Source organism: Mustela nigripes, chromosome 1, assembly GCF_022355385.1.
Source record: "Mustela nigripes isolate SB6536 chromosome 1, MUSNIG.SB6536, whole genome shotgun sequence".
In the NCBI taxonomy this organism is placed as follows: Eukaryota; Metazoa; Chordata; class Mammalia; order Carnivora; family Mustelidae; genus Mustela; species Mustela nigripes.
The window spans coordinates 6471402-6492536 of NC_081557.1; the positions used below are offsets into that span (position 1 = coordinate 6471402).

A 21135-nucleotide genomic window follows, 5' to 3' on the forward strand; every position below is an offset into this window, starting at 1 on the left:
GTGTGCCTGCTTTCCAGACCACCTGGGAGGGCTACAGCAGGGTTCCTTGGGTCCCCTGTCCCCTTGCCCTCCTCCACCCCACCAGGCAGGTGCCCAGAAACTGCGACTATTTAAGAGCACTCACTAAGCACTGAACCCTGCTCTACACACGCTCTCATTCTTAAAACACCTTAGACAGGTGTCCTCTCTTCTTTATAAGCTGAAGAACTTCAGGTTCAGAGAAAGGCTTTCACCAAGGTCAAGGCTGATCATTTTAGGCACTAACCTCATGAGCTGGAAGTCTGAAAATACAGGGGTGAGAAACTGAACAAACTGAACTTCAGATGAAGCTTTAAAAAGGAAGTCTTCTGAGGAAGGGGACCTAGCCTACTTGAACCCCACCTGGGCCTTACTACTATCTCCCATCATCACCCAGCCCCGCATTCTTTATCCCCAACCCCGCTCTCTGTGCTCATCTACCCTGACCTGGCCATCCTCCCCCACACTCTACCCAAACATTCCCAGTCAGAAAAAGAAAACACCAACCAAAATCAAAAATAGTGTTATTAATTCTGGTGTCTCCGAAGCATGGAAAAAAAAAAAAAAAAAGAAAGAAAGAAAGAAAGAAAAAAGAAACCACCCTTCCCACATTTCAGCCCCAGGTCCTGGCCAGGGGGCTGCCCCTGCAGGCAGTGCGGGCCCAGGGGCCAAGTCAAGTCAGTCCTGGCCACGGGCTCGAAGCGGGACCAGCCCATGGGTTTGGCTTTTGGGGCCTGGCTGGGAGGCTGCCTGCGTCAGTTTGGGGAGCCCAGGCCCTGGACTAGGGATGAGAGATCAGGGATCAAGGTCAGAGGTCTGGGCCACTTAGTTCTGATACTCTGGCTAAGGCAGCCAGAGGTCAGGGTTCAGATGTGGAAGCCAAAGCCCCTCAGTTCTGTGGTCCAGCAGAGGAGGCCAGAGCCCGGGGATCCAAGTTACTGAATCCTAGGGCTGGGATCCAGAGGGTACCAGGCCGCTCAGTACTGATGCTCCAGCAGGGGCTGGGCGGCCGGGCTCTCACGCTCCTCAGGAGGGGCAGGCCAGTCACCCAGGGTCCCAGTGGGTGTGCCACTTTCAGGAGCACTGCTGTCCAAGCAAGGAATGTCCTGGGCTGCTCTGGGGGGCGAGGAGGCGTTGGTGCCGATATCCGGGCTGAGGCTGAGGTCTAGGGGCGCCTACGGGTGGGGAGAGAGGTCGGTGGAACAGCAGACCTGAGCAGCCCAGGACCCAACTCTTCCACAGGACCCTTACCTGAGATTTGGGGGTTCCTCCTTTGGGGCTCCCTGAGGCTGGCTCCGCCTCAGATCCTGCTAGCCCCTTCCGGCCCCCCAGGCTCCACTTCCCACTGGGACCCTCAGAACTGAGGAGACCAGGGCCAGGGAGCCTTGAGGGCCGGGGACCCTCAGTGGGTGCAGGGGAAGCAGGGGTTGGTCCAGGGAGCCGAGGGGGCGGCCACTGCAGCAGAGGAGGGGGGCGCCCGTCACCAGAGCCACTCAGGGAAGGCCGAGGGCCCCAGCTTGGGCCGGGAGGGAGGGGTTGGTCGCCACTGCCTGTGGGAGACAGATAAGAGGGTTGAGGTCTCAGCTAGGCTGTCCTCTCCCACTGGCTCCGGCCGGCCTCGCCAGCTCACCTGCTGTGTTCTCAGGTGTGGGGTGGGCCAGCGGGGGGTTATTGCTGAGGGAGGTCAAGGCGCCGCCTCCACCACAGTCCGAGTCGTCCACGTTCCCGCCGCTGTTGCAGCCGGCACCGCAGCCCTTATGAAGCCTGGGCGGGCGGTGGCAGGGAGGGACAGGTTGGAAGGGGGAGGGCCCAAGACCCCAGAGGTGCAGGTCCCCAGCTCTAGGACAAGCCAGCTAATGGTTCTGAGCCCCAGGACCCCGTCTCTAAGAGATCTCGCCATCTACTTTCTAGGACCTTCTAAGAGACATTATCGATGGCTCTGAAGGCGAAAGGCCACCGTCAGCTGTGGGAGAGCGGCACGAAGGCGGGTCAGCTCTGGGACGGTGTCGGCTCTCGGGGCCCAGTCCTGGCTCCAGCACTTTCTCACTCTGAGCCCTAGGAGGAAGTCGCTTCACCTCGCCGAGCCTCTGCCTCCCACTCCAGGACCTCGGCCCCCCGGGCTCACCTCTCCCAGCTGCGCAGAAGCCAGCGGGCAATGGCGCTCAGGCTGATGGGGCCGCCCCACAGGGCCTGCAGCTGGGGGTGGCTGCCGGCCAGTGAGGTGGTGAGGGGCGACACGTAGATGGGGTAGCCCAGTGGCTGGTCACAGGAGGAATTGATCATGTTGCGGAGGGCCTGCTTGGCGTTCTGGATGCTGCCGCGTTCGGGGTTGCGGTTGCGCAGGAACACCAGCTCCTGCTGCTGCCCAGCCCACAGGCCCCGGACGCACTCGCGGTTCACCTGCAGGACGGCCCGCACAAAGGTCAGGGGGCTGGCACCAGGCGGGGGCGGGGCGGGGGCCAGGCCCTCGGTCCCCACCTTGATGACCCGGAAGCTGAGGTGGCGCCGGTTGAGCATGATGATCTTGTACTCGTCTGAGGCGTCGTCCAGGACGTGGCGCAGGGCCAGCAGCGAGGGCGTGTTGCTGAGGATGGCGCTGCGCCAGGCGGGGTCACCCTCATGTGAGATGACCAGGCGCTCCTCGTTGGCGGCGATGGCGTCGTACAGAGCGGCCGGCTCCTCATACTCGTCCGGGGACGTGAAGTGGTCCTGTGGGGCCAACAGGAGAGCTGAGTCAATGCCCCCCGCCCCGCTCCATCCCCCGACACCCACCCTCCCCCGCACGCCTGTCCCCACCTGGTGGAGCTTGAGGGCCATGCGAACCCCGGGCGCCACCACACGATGAAGCAGGTCCATGTCCGCGAAGACCCACTCATCCCGCGGGGAGGTGATGCGGAAGTCGCCCTTGAACAGGGCATGAAGGCCGTAGAGAAAGGGCTCTAGGCTGGGGGAGAGAAGCAACAGGTGAGCGTGAAGGTTCCGAGTTCTGGTGCTCCACTCCAGGACTCGAGCCCAGACCATGCCTCCAACGGGGCCTCTGTTTCCCCATCCCGACAAGGTCCAGCTCCGTCTCGGTCCCTCAAGGGGTGGTGGGGACCAGGAAAGGTCTAGAACTGGGCGGTGCCTTGCCCATGTGGGAGAGCCGACCTGGAGGAAGGGCCGATGCGGTTCCTGGGGGCCGCTGGCCCGGAGCTCTTTGTGGAGGGGGTAGAGGGAAACATGGGAGGCCCAGCTGGCCCCATGGCACCCACCTGGCAGACATGCTGTGCGAGGCTGTCCCCAGGGCCCGTCGGCCCAGCACACACAGGCCGAAACACAGCGTGACCAGCGGCGAGTTCCAATCTTGGTCCACGGGCTGTGGCACAAGGACCCCGTCCCCAGAGCCCCACTCAGACCCAGGGCAGGGAAACGTGCGGTGGGGTCTCGGGCCCAGACCAAGGGAGGCTGAGAGCAAGAGGAACTGGGATAGGGGAGGGGGAACCGGGGTTGGAGGGCAGCCCCAGGGCAGTGGGAGCTGGACCTGGCTGCGGCGGGAGGCGCAGTACTGGATCCACTCGAGGTGCACCGCACAGAAGGCAGGCAGTGAGAGGCCGGAGAGGCGAAGGTCATAATCCTCGTCCACACTCAGAGAGAAGGTGGGGTCCGAGTCCGCGTAGCCTGGTGCCCTCACTGGCCGCAGGGCCGTGGCGATGCCCTCGTGGCTAAGCCATGCCTCCAGCTTTGGGGAGCGGCTCACGTAGTAGATGATACTCTGCGAGGAGGAGCAGGCATTAGGGCTGGGACTGGGGACCACAGTCGCGCCCTCGCCGCGGGACAGAAAGCCCCAGGATGTCACCTAGGACTCCCACCTTGTGTCTCCTCTGAACTCCCTGAAGGCACACAGGCCAGTCTGATCCCCTCTCCGAGGCCAGGGAGGAGGAGTGAGAATGTGGCCAGGAAGCAAACCCCCCCTTACAGAGCAAGCCCTGGAGGGTCCTGCCTGTGACAAGTGCTCGCCTGCTTGCTTCAGAAGATCCCCGTTGATAAGAGACCGGGGTGCAGAAAGACAGCAGACTTGCCTGAGGTGAAACAACAGGGCAGACTGAGCTACGACTGGAGCCCCCAGTACCTTCCACGCCATTACGCTGTGGGATGCGATCTCAGAGGCCTTGGAAGGTCAGGCTGAGGTAGTGGGGCTGCCTGCAAGCCAGTGGGGCCTACTGTGGGTCCCGGTCCCTCTAGGCAGTGGAGGTCTAGGAGCCACAGGGCGCTCCTCTCAGAAAAAAGGAAAGGCACAGTAACCTGTGTTCCAAGTCACAGGCTGCCGTATCCTTTAAGGGGATGCTGGCTGCTGCATAGGGCTTTGAGCCGATGGAGAGTTTCTGGAAGGCAGACGGGCAGGGTGGACGGGCAGCATGAGGTTGGCAGCTGGCAACCAGCAAGGTCACTGGGATTCCATGTGCCCACCCTGGGTGGGCCCCATTCCCCAGGGATGGGGTGGCGAGTCCAGGGCTGGGGTGGGTGCCACCACTGGCCCCAAACACAGGGCACCCCTGCAGTAGGAGCAGGAACGTCTAGCAGGGTAGCTCTGGTGCGGTCTGCAGGCCCGAGAGGCTGCCACCTCACCCAGGCACTGCCCCTGGCAGCCCCAACTCCTCCTTCCAAACTTGAGCCCACACTGTCCTTGGCAGAGCACCCCCAGGTTCCCTGGACGCCGCCACCCCGCTCCAACTGTGTCGGCCTGTGAGGCGGCTATAGCCGTGGCGAGTTAGCCTCCCCATGCGACGGTCAGCTTGGCAGGGCTGGAGCTCATCTCAGCCTGCAGCCTGGGCCGGGCTGCGTGCCTGGTGTGTGGCCACGAGACGGCCGTGTTGGCCTTGAGCTGGGCTTGCGGGAGGCAGCAAGGTAACCTGCGTAGGGGCAGCTCTCTGACAGTGGGGGACAGGACAGGTGGACAGAAGTGTGACCTCTGGATGACCTGAGCCTGGGAATGTCCCTGTCTGGACCACAGTGTCTCTCTGGGTGAAGGTGAGGGGCGGGAGGCTCACACACCCTTCCCTAGGAGTGGCTGGGGGGACGGGAAAATTGACAGAGGAATTCCAGGTTCTCTGACATATGCCACGACGGGGTGTCCGCAGAGGCAAGGGCACAGCCAGGAGGTGCAGAGGACTGCCCTCAAGAGAGCCTCAGGTGAGCCGGCTGCCCTGGGCCCTGACGGGCCTCTCCCACCCCAAGTTCCTGCACAGGGAGCCCCAGGGCAGATGCTAAGAGGGCACAAAGGGCCCAGGAGGCACCCTCACCTCACTGAAACAGTGCCCTTCCCCCGGGGGCCATCATTCCTGCCCTCTCGCGGCACTACAGGGATCCCTCCTCCTCAAGGGGATAAACTGAGGCACAGCAAAAGAGGGGACATCCCAAAGGAGGCTTCCTAGAACCCAGCTCAGGGCTGCTGCTGGACCCCACACTGTGCCTCACAGCCCTCAACCCCCTGGGCAGGGGCTTGGAGCACCCACATTAACACAGGGAAGCCCAGGCCTGGATCTGAGCTCAGCTCCGCCACTTTCTCCTGATCCTGGGGCCACAGGCTAATCGCTCGGTCCTGCCAGCCAACTGCCAGAGCTGACAGTGGGCTCTCCCCTGGAGGGCGTGGTAGGCTTCACCCGCTTGGGAGTGGAGCCTGGCTCAGAGCCTGCCCCCCGATAGTCACCAGTGCTTGGCAGCCGCTCCTGGGATCATCATTTACCGCCGTTAGCATTATCGGTGCTCTGCAACCGGAGTGGGGCAGGCTCCCAGGGGTCTAGGAGGCTGGCCTCCGCAGCCGCCCTTCCCAGGACCAGCAGCCCAGTGAGGGGATTCATGCACACACTGCCTGCCCACCGCCAGGACTCACTGTCCAGGTGCATCTCCCAGAGGAGGCGGACAGCGAGCCCTGTTCTCCGCCCCACCCCCCAACACTAGACTGTCAGAGGCACGCAAGCCGCTGGGGCCCGTGGGGCCTGCTGTCAGGTGGTGAGTGGCATCTTGAAGGACGCTTAAAGCTCTCTAAGGCCTATGTTTCTCTTGGGGAAAATGGGTTCCCAACCATCCAGAAGGTGGCACTCGGGATGCTCTCGGTGAGCCGTCCAGGGACCCCTGCTGCCCAGCCCCCGCCAGGCATACCTTGACATAGTACGTGATGAGGATTTTGCGGAGATCAAACACCTGCAGCATGGAGGCCGCGTTGTTGTCGCTGATGCTGTAGCCCTCCAGCACGTACTTGCTGGCCGTCACCTCCCAGGCCAGCCAGCGCTGCCCAAAGGCGGCATTGAAGGACAGGACCCGTGGCAGGTGGCCGGGCTCACAGCAGCAGCAGCCCTCGTCCTCCTCCACGCCCTCCGTGATGGCCTCTACCTCGCGCTGCTGGCAGTAGGTACCTGGGGGCGGGGGGGAGCAGCCAGTCAGGGGGCCACTGGGACCTCCCTGCTTGCCTTCTCCCTGTTGAGAGCCCAGGCCTTAGCCGCTCCCTGTCCGAGGATGCCGTGAGCAACAGTTACTAGACGCGCGGATTAACAAATGAACCTTCCTCCTCCAGACTCCCAGAGGCCAGAGCAAAGACAAGCTCAGAGCAAAGTGGGCTGCTCAGGTCCATGGTGCTCGTGAGCTGGGCCTCGAGCCCTTCTGTACCCTCAGAGGCCTCTTCCGAATCTGATGTCCAACATGTGCATGGCCCGGAGGGCAAAGACCTGGCTCGCTCACCAGGGGCTGTACATGACACCCAACCTGAGCCAAGCCTGAGACCAGAGAGCAAGCCTGGGGCAGCTGATGGGAGACCCAGAGCTCCGGGCCCACACTTCCGCCAGACCAGCCTGTTCGATCCCTGTGGACCCAGAGTCAGGATGGGGGCACGGCTTGGCCGAAGGAGGCCCTGCCACCTCAGCACTCAGACTGGGAAACCCAGGCCTACGGAGGAAGGGTGCCTTGCCCCACGTCACCCTGCAACCAGAGCAGGGCTGCACCAGAAGCCGGCCCTCCCGCGCTATGAAACGCAGCGGCCTGCGTCAGACCCAGGCCCCGCGGCTCACCCCGGAACTCGAGGCCACGCAGCTGGAAGGTGACAAGGCCATTGCCAACCTCGATGAGGTGCACCAGGGCGTTGAGGTAGTCAGAGGCCAGGACGAAGCAGTCACCGGGGCCGTAGTTGCCCCAGCGGCCCAGCACCAGGTCCCCACACAGCGTGTGCTGCAGCGAGCGCGTCAAGTGCTCATAGAAAATGGAGTTGAGGTTGTTGTCGTCAGCGCCTGAGGCCCGGGACAGACAGACACGTGGACGAAATGACAAGTAAGCGAGGCTCCCTCCCCAGGGAGGCACCACCCGAAAGGCCCCTGGATGGCTGAGAACACACCGGGGTTCCGATCCAGCTGCGTGACCAGGCGGGTGTTGGAATGGTCCACACGTTTAGTGCTGTTCAGACAGAACGACAAACCCAGTCGGCCGATAGGCTCGGGGGAGGATTCCTGCCAGCCCACCACAGCATCCTCATGGCCCACAGCCCTGTTCTCTGGGCAGATGTCATGAGAGCCCCATTTCATAGGAGGCCGAGGCTCCAGGACATGAGGGGACGACCCCAGGACCCCACAGCCGGGACGCCCAGGGTGGGACCCCGAGGCTTGGCCCGACTCAGATTTTGCCCTTTTCACATCAGCCCCCTGAAAGCGGCTGTGCCCCCCCAGCGGCGGCCCCTCTCTGTGCCCCACCCCGCCTGGGCCCCAAGCTCCCCCTGCTTCTGAGGCACCTCTGGAGGACCCGCCTGCTCCCCCAACACTCACTTGTAGTCGCGCTCCCAGAACTTGAGGGGCCGCGCGTAGGACATGATGAAGACGGCGCTGCCCAGCAGAGGGTTGAGCGGCGTGGAGAAGAGTGCTGAGAGCAGGGCTTGAACAAACAGCATGGCCGAGTCTGGGCACGAGTCAAGGAGGTGGCAGGCACACAGGACCCCACGCTAGCCTCCCTTGCCACCCATGGACTCCCACCAACCTGGCCCGCGCACCCCCCTCCGGGACGCCGCCCTCCCCGCACGCCCCATCTGCAGGTCACAGGCGGCAGGCTGGGTACGAGGCACGGCGAAGGGCTGGGCGAAGGCGTGGAAAGCGGAGCCCCAGGTGATCTGCCAGGGCGCAATGTAGGTCAGCACAAACCGCAGCTTATACAGCAGGTCCCACAGCTGGCGGGTTGGAGACGGCGAAAGGAAGAGACACACAGGTCACTCACAGAGGTGGGGTCGGCCAAGTACCCCATTCAGAGCCTCGGGCTACCCCAGGGGCTGCCCCCGTGGGGGTCAAGCTCACCAGGACTCCCAGCCCTTTCTCTCTGGACCCAGCACAAAGGAGCCCGTTGCCATTGGCAGACCCTCTAAGGAAGCAGCAGTGACTTGTGGGACCCCTGAGAGCCTCCCATCTTGTCCCATTTCAGGACCAGATGGGAAAGTTCAGAAAAAGCAGGGCAGGACAACGGCTTGCTCAAGCCATCGGTGAGTGATGAAACTGTGCCCCGCCCTCAGAGGGGAGCACACTTCAGATCTCTACCATCCTGGACCAGACCAGAAACCAGACTAGAATGCCCACGTCAAAGAGAAAATGACTCAGGCCCATGCTGGGGTCCCATGGCAGGCACCACCACAGGCCTCCAGGACAGTGCCAGGGAAGGGTTCTGTTCAGTGATTCCCCGCACCCCCGAGCCCCACATCAGGGGGTCCCACAGTCTGGCAAAGCAGTCTAGATCTGTCCAGGCCCCATGGGCCTCTGAAACTCAGCTCTTCACTGCTCCCCGAGGCTGTGGCTGGCAAAGGGGCAGAGTTCAGAGGCTGGTTTCCAGAGGCCAAAGCCAAGTCTTAACTACTTAACTCCCTAGTAACTGTCCACAAGGAAGGTGGTGAAGGGCCATGACTCCGAGACTGGGCAGCAAAGTCAGAGGGACCCGGATTCAAGTCCAGGATGCTCACCAGTTCTCCGGGGGACAGAAGGCAAGTGACTTTAGTGCTTTAAACCACAGCTTCCTCTGTGCCCCTGGGGGACCTGCTGCAGAGGCCCACAGCGGGGCGGACGTGGAGAAGCAGCTAGCGGGGCTGCAGGCCCCTGGGAAAGTTCTCCCCGCAGCCAACGCAGACAGGGTCTGCTCCCGCCGCTCAGCCTGCAGCACAGCCACCAACTCACCTTGCTGCAGAGCAGAGACATGAGGAAGTAGTCGAGTAAAAAGCCCTGGGAGAGGCGTGGGTAGTCAAAGTGGAAGAGCAGGACAGTGAAGGCCAAGGTCAGGTACTGCTGGGGAGGGCAGCAGAAGGCTGAGCGCAGCAGCTTCAGCCCAGCCACGGTCATCAGCAGCGCCCGGCAGCTGTGGGGGAGGAGCAGGCATTACGTGGCAGGTGGGATTCGGGGGGCAGCAGGGAAGGGGGCCCATCCCTCCCCAGCCCTGGCCTGGGCTCTACTGAGCTGGGCCTTGCTCTCCTGGGCAAGGGACGCACAGTCTCTGCTCTCTAGAGGGGTCTCCCTTTTAAGACACATCTGGGAAACACATCTGTCTTCAAAGAGGCAACTATCTTCAACAAAGGGCAGCAGGAGTTCGCTTGCTGGGGCAACTGAGGCAGGTTTCATTCCATCTGTGGGCTTCAGTGTCTCACGTGTCCCATGGGAATATGGACTATGGGATGGCGGGGGCCGGGGCAGTCCTCACTAGAGGCAGAACTTGTCTGGGTGGCTGACGACGGCATGGGCGTCCACCGTGAGGGCGTTGAGCACCACCGCCGGGTAGATGAGGTACTTCTCGACGCACTGGAGGCTGGCATACAGCTTCTCAAACCACATCACCTGCGCAGCGCCTGCGGCATAAGGCAGCAGTGCTGACCAGCCACATTCCCCTCTCACTGCCTGACCAGGTGAGGTATAACCCCAGAGGGGGAGGGAAAACCAGGGGCCATGGCTCTCTGGGCCCCCAGAGACTTTGTGGCAGCTCAAAGGAGGGTGATGAGGCCCAGGTAGGCCATTCCGGGTCTTAGGGCACATGCTTTGCCCATTCTGCCATCTGGAAAAACAAACCAAATGAGGACATCCCAGGTGCCTGCTGGAGGTTCGGTGAGGCCCGCATCCACGGTGACCTCGAGCGGCAGCCCTTCATCACGGGTCACTGCCCCCTGGCTTGAGCTGACCGTAGCCATGTGAGAACGCCAGCCCAGGGGGCAAACTCTTTATTGCGGACGTAAAACAGGGCATGTGGAATTTCGGGCACCAAATCCAGGTGATGAAACAGAGGCTTAGAGACGTCTGCATCGCACAGCCCAAATAAAAATCCACCAAGCAGACCTAGTCTGTGGGCAATCGATCAATCCTTCTGGACAAAAGATCCCCTTGGGGCCTTGGAATTCTACATCCTCCATCTCCCCCGTGAAAGCAGATGGGCAGAGGAAGGCAGGGTGGGCGGGGCGAGGGGCAAGCAGGAGCCAAGTCGGGCGCAGTCAGTTGGAAGGGAGAGGACAGGCAGAGAGCACAGGGAGGGCTGCACAAGGGCCGTGGGGACAGGGCGGCATGTGCAGAGGCTGCCCCCTGCTGGCACAAGGGGCCTAGAGGGCCAGAGGTCCCTGGGGCATGGGGCAGGGAGGCAGGGGGGTCAGAGGGGCCCCAACCCTGGGAAAGGCACTCACCTCGGACCTCGTACTGGCTGTACTCCGAGGGCTTCAGCACGGGCTGCGACAGGCAGAACCAGGGCAGCTGTTTGCGCAGCTGCGGCAGCAGGTAGTGCGTGAAGAAGCCCACGGCCCCGGCCAGCGCGTACAGCACGAAGCCCAGCACCGACTGCAAGAGGGACAGGCCGGAGGCTCAGCCCAGGCGAGCGGGCCGAGAAGCCCATGGGGCCCGGCACAGGCGGGCCAGGGCAGAGAAGGACGAGGCCACGCCAGCCCAGCACCCTCAGGCAGACGGAGAGCGAGGGGGCAGCCCAGGCCACACGAACCTTCAGGGCAATGAAGACGGTGCTGGCGCTGATGGCAAAGGTGAGCACGGCGATCACCACACACATCACCAGGTCAGAGTGCAGGACCTCACGCTGCAAGGCCAGGAGACACCAGCGTGGGTGCCTGCCACCCCGGGGCCGACCGCTCCCGGGCAGCCCTCCGCCCCAAGACCAGGACCCCACGCGCCAGCCTCTCACCACCGACTGGCGCATCTTATCTGGCAGGGGGTCCGGGGGCTCAGCCCGAGCCGTCTCCAAGCTCCGCTCCTCTAGCTCAGGGAAGAGCCTGCTCCGGATCAGGGACCTGGGGTGGGTGAGAAAAGGCAGAGGCCTGGGTCTGCGGGGGCCGCCCCTCCTCCTGCGGGCTCCAGGGTCAGCTGGTGACAGGCACATGCACAGACCCCCACCGCCAACCCTTGCCATGCACACTCACGAAAACACACACATGCGCACAGACAGGCCCATGCAGGCACCCACCAGAGCACAGTGGGGTCACTGCTCTGACGGCTCAGGTGGTAGGACAGTGCCACCAGGAGGCCACAGAAGACCGAGAAGAGGACAGGGACGTGCTGCTCCGGCCAAGGAGTCTGGGGAGAGAACCCATGCTGGTCAAGGGAGGCAAGGGGAAGCGTGGGGAGTGGGGGGTGGGGGTCCCCCCACGGGAGAAGCCACTGCTGAGCCCAATTCACAGTCCCGTCCCAACGACCCCCCTGGGCCTCAGCATGCCCCCCACCCCACAGGTCATCCCTACCTTGATGGCCCCAAGGCAGAAGCCATAGAGCAGGGCAGCGGCCAGCAGGCTGCGGGAGAGGCTGAAGAGCGCTGTGAGCGGGCTGGTGGCAGCTGCGAGCGGAGAGACAGCAGGTAAAGCCCAGCTCCCACCTGCCGGGGCTCCGATGCTCCTTAACTCCCATGGGCTAACCTCCCTGGGCCCCATCCCCAGTCCAGTGCTGTCCACTCCCCAAGCCCTGAGAGGCCTTCAGAGCTTCTGACATTCTTGGGTTTAAGCCATTTGCTTGGGAAGGGGGGGGGGTCGGGGGAGAGGAGACGGGCTCTTGGAATCCACCGCATCAACAGGGAGAAAGATCAGCAGAAGGCCAGAGCCACGCCGTAAACCACAGCCCCTCCAAGGCCCCATGCTCTCCCGACCCCCCAGGCTACCTATGGGCCCCCTACCTGTACCCCCAAAGCCATGCATATCTATCTGCTCCAGCAGGTACATGAGGCAGGTGTTGACCTGGGGCAGGAGGCCCAGGAGGAAGACGAACGGGAAGCACAAGGTGAACACTGGCGGGGAGAGAGAGCAAAGGCCCGGTCAGTCCGCCCGCGCACCGCCCCTTGGCCTGCCAGCCTCGGGGCCTCACCCCCTGGGCCACACCGCCCCATCTCACCAGTGGCCACGTCCCGGGCACAGAAGAAGAAGGAGGCGGAGAAGAGCGTGAGGCCGTACAGGGAGACGGGGGGGAAGGGCTGGGCTGAGCCCAGAGCGTCCAGCAGCCAGATGAGGAGACAGCAGATGCAGAAGTAGACAGGCCGGCTGTATGCGATCACCCAGTTGTGGCCCTGGGGAGCGGGACAGCGAGGAGCCAGCTGTCCCCAGCTGACCATCCTGCACGCACACGCACACACACACACACACACACACACACGCGCATACACTTGCCCTGCCCATGGCCCTGGAACCAAAATAGGAAGCCTGGCCCTCAAGGTAAGGGCAGCGGGACTGAAGATCTGAGGCCACAGAGGTGGTAAGGGAGCCCTGCCCCTTCCAGAGCCCTCCACGCCTGTGTCAGCCCCTGCCCAGGGCCCACGCCCGAGCCTCGTGGGTAAAGGCAGGGTACTCACGTGCATGGGAGATGCCGCATCAGGCTGGACACTCTGGAAGAGACAGGAGCCATGTTGGCAGGGAGAGCGAGAGCCCAAGGGAGGATCAGAGACCCCAGACCCTGCTCAGTTCCACCAGCGGACTATCCGGGGTGGCCAGGGCAGGACCTTACACCATTTGGAGTCTCAGTTCTTTCATAGGTAAGATAGAGAGCTAACTACAGGGGATCTTAAACACCACCTCTGCTTTCAAGCTCACACCCCTCCACCTTGTGGGCATGGAGACGCCTGGAAAGAGGGGTGTGGGGGAAGGAAACCCAAGGAGCAAGGCCTGACCTTCAGCAGGGAATATTGGCAGGAAGCGATGACCAAGCAGAACTGGAAGACCCAGATATCCGTGAAGAAGCCCTTGAGCAGCAGCAGGTAGCCCAGGAAGGCGACGAGGCTGCTCAGGCCCACACCGAGGATGTTCTCCACCAGCCCCCGAGTCCTGGAGAGACAGCAGGGTCAGGACACACCCATCCCCTTCCCAGCTAGTGGGACGAAGGCAGGCGGCGTGGGGAGGAGAACAGGACCTAGCCACAAAGGCCCACGTCTGAGCCTATGCCCAAGCCACCCCTCGTCCTCCAAATATGCGAACCTGTCCCTTTCAGGGACGAGGCCAGGGGCACCTGCTCCAGAAAACTGCCCCATTGCTACCCTGCATCCCGATCTTTGCCCCTTCTAGACCCCGAGGTTCCAAGGGCCACCACCACAGGGCTTGCCTGTCTCTGGCTCATGCATGCCCGGTCAAGCACGCCATGCTGTGCACATAGGCGGTGCCGGACACGTGCCGGCTGCAGGGCCGGGGGCCATCCAGAGCGTGGGAAACTGGGCCACAGGTTCAAGGCCCGAGCCATCCATGCAGACAACAGAAGTCATCTGACTTTCCTGTCTGGCTTCCTGGGCCTCAGTTACCCCGAAGAAACAGGAAGGCTGACATAAGGGGTTTGTGAGCTTTTCTAGACCACAGAACTCAATTTCATCAGCTCTAACACCAAGCAAATAAAAACAAGAGACTGGCTGGGAACAGCCGATTTGGAGCAGAGCTCTGGGGCAGGGAGTGCCTAGAGCACCACCCATAAGGCCATGCCCTTACATCCCAGGAGGACCTACCTAGTCAAACCCCACTGCGGACCCCAGCCTGAGGCACCTTCAGGGACGCCACAATGGGCTCCCCACATTTAGAGGCTCAGGAAGGCCCGGGGGCCACGGCAAATGGGCACTCACCGGTCCAGCAGGGCCAGGAGGGCCAGCCGCTCATAGCGCACGGACGTCCAGCGGCCGGGAAGGAGCCAGTACTTGTAGCTGTGCTGGGCCCGAGGAGGTGCCTCCTCCATCAGCGTCTGCTCCTGGGATTCGTGCAGGGAGTCCTGGTCCAGCAGGTCAAACTGCGGTCCCCACAGCCGCAGCCATCAGCCCCTCGCCCCCCAACACGGCCCATTGCCACCACACTCCCCTGCCTGGCGCACACTGACTGGTCCGCCGTCTCCTCTGCCACAGAAGGCCCCACGATCTAGTGGCCCTGCGGCCTGTCCTGCGACTCCATCACAAAGGCGCGCTCATCTCTCCAGATCCCCGGGACGTGCCCCAGTGGCTGCTGAGGGCCGGAGTCTCTCCTCTTGCCTCTTCCTGGGCTCAGTGAGGTCCACCCTGCCCTCTGAGACCCAGTACAAATCCTACCATCCTCTGATGACGGAGCCATCGGGGGTCACCCTGACCTCCCCAGCCTGGAGCACACAGAGCCCCAGCCCTGACGACAGGCCTGGGTGCCAGGGGCCATGCTGTGAGGCCCCAGGCAAGCTACTTAATCTCGGGATTTCTCGTGCCCACAAGAACTCAGGAGGCAAGCTATGGGTCTGGTGCTCTGCGGGGCCTTGGGGATCCCATGCAGAGCTGGATGTGGCCATCAGCGGTGTCAGGACCGTGGTGTCCCTCCTGTGTGACCACTAAGGAAAATACATGCATCAGGAAGGAACACACGGGGCTTCTGGGCACTGCATGTACTCTGTGACCCTAAGCGTTAGACATATGGGTGCCCTTTACCACCGTTCTTTAAGTTCTGAGTTTGTTTTTCACTCATCCTTAACACGTCTGCTATCACCACGCTGACCGTGTAATATATGATGCAAACCGGGACACTTTCAGGAGCGAAACGGGACGTTACAGTAAGGAGCAGGGACCGAGCGCCCCGAGCCATGCCCCATGCCTGGGCCCAGCACAGGGAGCGGCAGGCCTCGGCCAGGTAAGCTGCGCTGCCTCTTCGCGGGTTTCCCTGCAGAGACCCGCCGTCCCAGCTCCCTGCAGGCCCCTCCGAGATAAAGTACTCCGGATACACTTGTCGAATAAGCAAACGAACGACTCCTTGAGTCACAGAGATCCAGAGCCTGCACACCCATAGCCAGCCGTTAAAGGTCAGGATGGACACCAAGGGCCCCCAGAGCACCCACTCGAGCAGCCTGTCCCTCTCGGTACGGGGGCAAGTGCTCCGTGAGCCACCCGCCCGCCCCTGCCACTGCCCCTCCTGCGGGTCCTTCCCCGACCACTGGCTCCTCACCTCCGGGATCTCCAGGGGCACGCGGCGCACCTGCATACCCTGCAGGACCACAGGTCTCGGCTGCAGCAGGTTCAGGCTGCCTGCTGCCTCCGGGACATCGGCCGAGTGGAAGCTGGAGGAATGCGAGTGGCGGTCCCTGTGGGCACAGCAGCCATGAAGAAAGATCGGGGCCACTGGAGAGCCCCAGGACCGCAGTGGGGTTAAGGCCAAAGCCAGGCCATAACTGGGGGCTCCGGGGGCTGCTCAGATACCCAAAAGGAGCACCAAGGATCCAGAGGCAGCAAAGGGCAGAAGTGCCTCCCTCCCAGACCGTGGGCTTCCTGGCAGCCTCCTGCCCAGAAACACCACATTACTGCAGTATCACAGGATCCCCGCAGGCCTGCCCTTCGCTGCTCCCCTCTCTTCTCCAGAGGTTCTGAGCTGCCGCTACCCCAGCACAGCGCAGAGAGAAAATGCCCAGAAACGGTAAACCTGCCAGGCTGCAGGCCAGGAGAGCCCCAGCCGGGAGACTCACCAAGCTCCGTTAGCTGCCTGCTCCCCCTGCTGTCCCACAGGGTTCTCGTAGCCGCCTCCAGCAAGGCCGAAGGTGTAGGAACGCCGCACACCTGGGCCCAGGGACACAAGGCAGCATGTCAGGGACAGGGGCACCAAAGCCCGACCCATATGAACCACCCAGTGAGGCGTTCCCCTGGACGGCAGCCCAGCAGCCCCCAGGAAACCGCGAGCCAGAGAAGAGAGGGCCTGCAGGTCAGCCCGCCCCGGGCTTGGGTCCCTGTTCTGCCACTTGCTCAGCTGGGACTTCAGGTAGTGCCTTGGCTTCCTCACAAGCAGAGCAGGGACAACGAAGCGGCCCACATCTCAGAGAAACTGCAAGTTTGGTGGCGGGCAGCACGGGGGCTGAGCAGGTCCGTGGCCAACAGAGCGAGCACTGCCGCGGGGACAAGGAAGACCCTCGGCAGGAGGGAAGTGGGGTGGCGGGCCACAGAGGCCAGGCCACTGGACGCAGGGAGGGGCTCACCGCTCTCATCGTAGAAGTAGTGTACGGCCCCCTCGGATGTGTCGTCGAAGGTGCAGGCCTCGTGCACGGTGGCGCCGGCCCTCGTGAGCAGCAGCGAGGAGGCGAAGTGCAGGGCGGAGGGCAGCGTCAGCGCCCGGGAGTGAGAGGCGGCGCGGCTGCGCTGAGCCTCCTGCAGGCTGCTGAGAAAGGGACAGCCCGAAGGTCAGCGCCACTCAGAGCCACGGGCCCCCAGCACCCCTCTGGCCACCCGGCAGGTGCTCACCTGGGCGGCGAGCCCATGACAGAGGCTGGAGGGGTGGGGTTGCTGCCCGCATTGTGGCGTCTGCGGATCGCCTGAGTCCGCCGCACGCTGCTCGTACGGTCCCGCTTGCCAGTCTCGTCAGCTGCTGCCCAGAGAGAGGCCCCGCGCGTGAGCCACAGAGGCGTGGACATAGCCTCGGACATGGGTAGGGGCCGGGGGGGCGGCAGCAGCCCCTGCCCAAAACTACAGGTCAGGTCTCATCCAAGCATGTCCTGCCTCTGGGGCCCAGCCAGGTCACCTAACCACTTGTGCCTCGGTTTCCACATTTGGAAATCAGGACACGATGAATGTGGATGCTGAGAGCCCTCAGTGGACAAGGGCTTGGCGCTAACTGCAGGACCTGGAGCCAGGGGTCTGCGATCTCCCCGCCCTGCTCGTGTGAGGGGTTCAGCAGACGGTACTCCCTCGCTCAGTCCTCATCTACCCACTGCCTGAGCCAGAGGCCGAGCTGACTCTGACCAGCTCCACTCCAGCCTGGGCTCTGTCCAAACCCGAGCCCATACCCAGCTCACCTCCTCCCGCCCCCCAGCAGAGCGGGCACTCACCTCCCCCCACAGCACCTTCCTCTTGCAGCTCCCCCCGCCAGCCGGGCTGGTTGGCAGCAGGTCCCCTGTGGGCCTCAGCAGGCAGCAGAGCAGGCTCACCAGAAGCCAGCTCCACTCCCGCCTGGGCCTCCAGCTCCGCCTTGGAGCCAGCCAGGGGGGCCCTGAGGACATCACCCCCTGCCCCATCCATGCTCAGCACACGCGCATGCGTTTTGGCGCTGGCGGTACTAGGCGTCCGCTGGGTCCCATAGGGCCGCTTGGGGGGCACAGCAGCCCCCTCCTCAGCCCCATGGGGGGCCCGTCGCTTCCGGGGTCCCCCAGCTGCCCCACGGGAGCTCTCGGGGGAATAACAGGAAGTGGAAGAAGAGCTGTCAGTACTGTAGCGGCGCTGAGATCGGAGGCTGGAGGCTGGGCTCAGTTCGCTGCCCTCGCTGGTGTCTTCGTCCTCAAAGAAGCCTCCGCCTTCAAGCAGGGGCCGCCTCGGGGCACGGCCAGGTGGGGAGTGTCTTCGCATGGGGGGCCGCCGTTTGGTGGGCCGCAGCAAGGCCAAGTCCTTGGGCCGCACAACCAGGAGTGGCTCAGCTGGACCCGGTGGCGTCCCTGCGCCTATGACGGTGTCAAAGGAACGCAGCGTATCATCGGAGGGGACCCCAGCATCTGGTGATGCAGGCAGCTCAGCCTCGGAGGGTGGGTCTGTGTCACTGCCTTCGGGGGCGTGGCCACCGGGGGGGCTGTCCAGATGGGTTGAGTTCGTCTTCTCACTCTTGAAGCTGCTCAACGTCTCCCTATCGGTGCCACTAAAGCAGGAATCCGAGGAGCCTGCTTTCTGGGGCGTGGGCTCACCCGAACCCCGCCGGTCCAGGGGCTGGTAGCCACCTGCTCCCCGGCGTTGTTCCCGTCGACTGCTGGTCCTCACCAGGGCCCGCTCAGGCCGGCTCAGGGTCAGGAAGCTCTTGCTCAGCTCCTGGCTGAGGCTCCCCTTCAGAAGGGGGCTCATAGGAGTGTCGGCCACACTGCTCCCACTCCAGGGGGCTCCATCCCCGGCCAAGGGAGAACGATCTGAAGAGTCTGTGCTGGGGAGAGAGGGGTCTGGGGCAGCCCCCGGGGGTGTCTGGGGAAGGTCTCCAACTATCAGAGAAAAGGAAAACAAAATGAGGAAAGGGCATGCCGCAAAAGGAACTAACCACTAAGGGGGTCCTGTGGCCACCGCTTCCCCAGAGCCCAGCTGCAGCAGGACCAGGAGAAGGCCCCATTCTGAAGGCCAAAGAGAGCTCTGGAGAAGCAACAGTTGGGGTGACTCAAAGACAAGATAGCCCATCCTCCCCCTTGGCGTCCGCCAGAGCATGCCCACTCACTCAGCTTCTCCTGTGAGCTTAACTTCAGCATCTCTCGATCCGCCGAGGTCACGATCACATTGTTGCTGCCCTGCTCCCGCACCAGCTCCTTGATGTCTGCAACCACAGCCCCACAGGTGTCAGCAGGACTTCAAGACACCAAGGCGCCATCCTGTTCCACGCCGCCAAGTTCAGACCTGAGCAGCAGCCACCTACCTCTGAGGGGACCAGAGTCCTCCATCCGGGGCAGCAGCTCCTGAGCAGACAAAGAGAGAAGTGAAGGAACAAGCCGGATAAGTAGCCTCAGGACATACCCGGTGGGGATGGGCTCTTGGGAGAGGAGTGGGACAGGCTGAGGATAGGGAGCACTCACCGAAACCTGGTTGAAGCCAAACACAGAATGCTGGGAGCTACAGCGAACTGGAGGCGTGGAACTCACTTTCCGAAACACTGTCATCTCCACTCCTGGGTCCCTAGCAGGGGAGAAAAGTGCCAGCTTTCAGCTAACCTCCCCCTCCCTTTAGGTCCTACTTCCTCCGCTATCCCCAGCACTCCTCTCTTCTCAAGGGTCCTGTGGGGCTGACCACAGAACAGGGACTCATCTGCTCCTGAAGCCAACGTCCCCAAGGCGCAGATGCTTAAGCCCAGGCACCAAGACCCCTTAGTTCCCCACACGGCCCCTCCCCCACTCACCTGGGCAGACTGCTGTCCCCCTGTACAGGCTCCTCCTCAGGCTCCCCCATGGTCGAGTTGCGCTTCTCCACAATCTCGCCCTGATCGAACATGGCATGTAGCCGATAGTTCACTGTCTTGATGGTAGTAAAGATGACAGCCACCACGAGGCAGTACACGCCAGCCACCACCAAGCTGGGGGGCAGGACCTGGAGGCGGCACTGAGTCAGGTTCTCCTCACACAGCCCTGTCCCCATGGGATAGACCTACTGCCACAGTCACAGCCAGCATTAACAAATTCACAAGACCTCCTCACCCGTCCCTTGCAACTGGTCCAAACACCCTGTCAGGAGGTTTTATCCTCTCACTGGAGAGAAATCCAGTGAGCTCAAGGTCACCCAACCCAATTAAAGGATAATCTGGTCGCTCCTCCATATACCCCCAACCTCTGCAGAGTCCTTTCTCCACCCCCAAGCCTACAAAACATAGCGCCGAATCACTGCCAGTTCCGCACCCCTCCGTGACACCTGCCCTCCCTTTCCCCGGCGGGAGTTACAGGTGGCGACAGCATCTCACCATGTACAGCAAGAAGGGAAAGGTGAGCAGGAAGATCCAGACGTAAAGGTGAAAGCAGTTGGAGAAAGTGCTCTGGTGCGGGTCGAAGAACCAACCGCCGGTGAGCGAGGCCCACACCCCCTGGCGCAGGATCTGCAATACCTGCGACCCCATGGCCCCGCCGCTGCTGCGCGCGCCCCCCTCCCGGGACCCTCATGGGGGCGGCCGCCGGCCCATGCCCCGTCTGGCGCCCGAGGGCCCCGGGGCCCGGCCTCGCGCTCACGCCATGGCCTCCCCTAGCCGGGGAGAGGGGTCGGCCAGGCGACGGGGCGGGCAGGGGGCGGGGCCGACCCGAGCAGTCAGCGGTGCGAGGCCTGGACGCGGGGGTGGAGCCTCATTAGGGGCGGGGTCCAGGCCCCCACCCCCGGCCCAGAACTCCGAGGGGCCGAGCCGGTAGGCGGGCGCGGGGCACGGGCCGGACACCCGTCGGCGGCATTCAGAGTTGGGCGTGGGGTGGGTGCTCCGCGGGTGCAGGCGACGGCTCCCTCGGCTCCGGCCCGGGGAGAGCCCCGGGACCCTGAGGTCCACTTCCGGGGTTACAGGTCAGTCGCTTCGGTCTCCGCGCTCGCCGGGCTACTGCGGGACCCGGCCCAAGGGGAAGGCCGGAAGGAGCAGCGAGCCGCCAGCCAGCGGTGGCGCATGCGCCCGACGAGCCTAGTTGAGACCCGGAAAAGGAAAACTTGAAGGCATGAAACCCGACGCACGCGCAGGAAGGTGGTGGAGCGCTAAGACGCCGGGGAGCCCTTTGGGCATGCGCAGAGTCGTAGGGCTGGGACGCATGCGTACACTTAGGCGTTGGCAATCCCGTTGACACCACTGGGCGGAGCCGAAGGGATAGTTGAGTGGCCACTGGGTAATGGCGGAATTAATTGGCACAAAACTCTCCCAGTGAGTTACAGGAGGCGGGAAGAGGTTGGAGGCGTGGACTTCCCAGGGCTACTGCGACAGTTCTCCACCAGAGCACGCCCCTTTCGGCCCGCCCCTTTTAGTGCTGGACCTCAAATCTGCACTCTCGCCCCGATCTGCTTCTACTTCCGGGTCAGAGCTCAGACTTAGCATGTAGAAAGCAACCCTCCAGAACAGGCCTGAATAATAGAAATAGGATAACGTCGCTTTTCTTAAAGTGACAGGCTCTAGGCAATGGGGGTGGAGGGTTCTATCTAGCGGTTGTGACGGCGACTTAGCCATTCTGAATCCAACCACTGGGCGAAGTTCAGGTCGACAGTCTCAGGTTTCCAACCACTTGGTAAGGGGCA

The 21135-nt window shown here is 63.0% G+C and overlaps 1 protein-coding gene across 5 annotated transcripts; it reads right to left on the reverse strand.

Annotated features, from left to right (window-relative positions):
- Window positions 1–525: 525 nt before the first annotated feature.
- On the reverse strand, window positions 526–21064 carry PCNX3 (pecanex 3). 5 transcript variants are annotated; one of them, XM_059401577.1, is made up of 35 exons: window positions 19841–21064; window positions 19286–19473; window positions 18966–19065; window positions 18809–18848; window positions 18614–18709; window positions 17259–18386; window positions 16675–16795; window positions 16413–16591; window positions 15909–15999; window positions 15395–15530; window positions 14068–14228; window positions 13135–13288; window positions 12820–12852; window positions 12366–12537; window positions 12151–12261; window positions 11726–11817; window positions 11452–11561; window positions 11173–11278; window positions 10975–11067; window positions 10667–10817; window positions 9703–9847; window positions 9186–9363; window positions 8089–8197; window positions 7803–7932; window positions 7379–7437; window positions 7059–7274; window positions 6157–6410; window positions 3539–3769; window positions 3270–3373; window positions 2815–2962; window positions 2497–2727; window positions 2144–2418; window positions 1649–1782; window positions 1270–1568; window positions 526–1193 (listed from the first exon to the last, which is right to left on the reverse strand). In XM_059401577.1, the coding sequence occupies exons 1-35, from the start codon at window positions 19991–19993 to the stop codon at window positions 996–998; spliced, it is 6126 nt and encodes a 2041-aa protein (XP_059257560.1). In that variant the 5' UTR covers window positions 19994–21064; the 3' UTR covers window positions 526–995. The 5 variants fall into 5 exon arrangements, with proteins under 5 accessions (XP_059257560.1, XP_059257561.1, XP_059257566.1 ...); XM_059401578.1 differs by having other exon boundaries at window positions 16413–16588; window positions 16675–16798; XM_059401583.1 differs by having other exon boundaries at window positions 14068–14189; window positions 16675–16798.
- Between the last annotated feature and the right edge of the window lie 71 nt (window positions 21065–21135).

Coding starts and splice junctions, on each gene's coding strand:
- PCNX3 (XM_059401573.1), bottom strand. CDS start 19,993: ATGGGGTCGCAGGTATTGCAGATCCTGCGCCAGGGGGTGTGGGCCTCG. Junction 12,262..12,365: donor TGCCCGGGACGTGGCCACTG/GTGAGATGGGGC, acceptor TCTCCCCGCCAG/TGTTCACCTTGTGCTTCCCG. Junction 1,783..2,143: donor CTTCTGCGCAGCTGGGAGAG/GTGAGCCCGGGG, acceptor CCGCCCGCCCAG/GCTTCATAAGGGCTGCGGTG.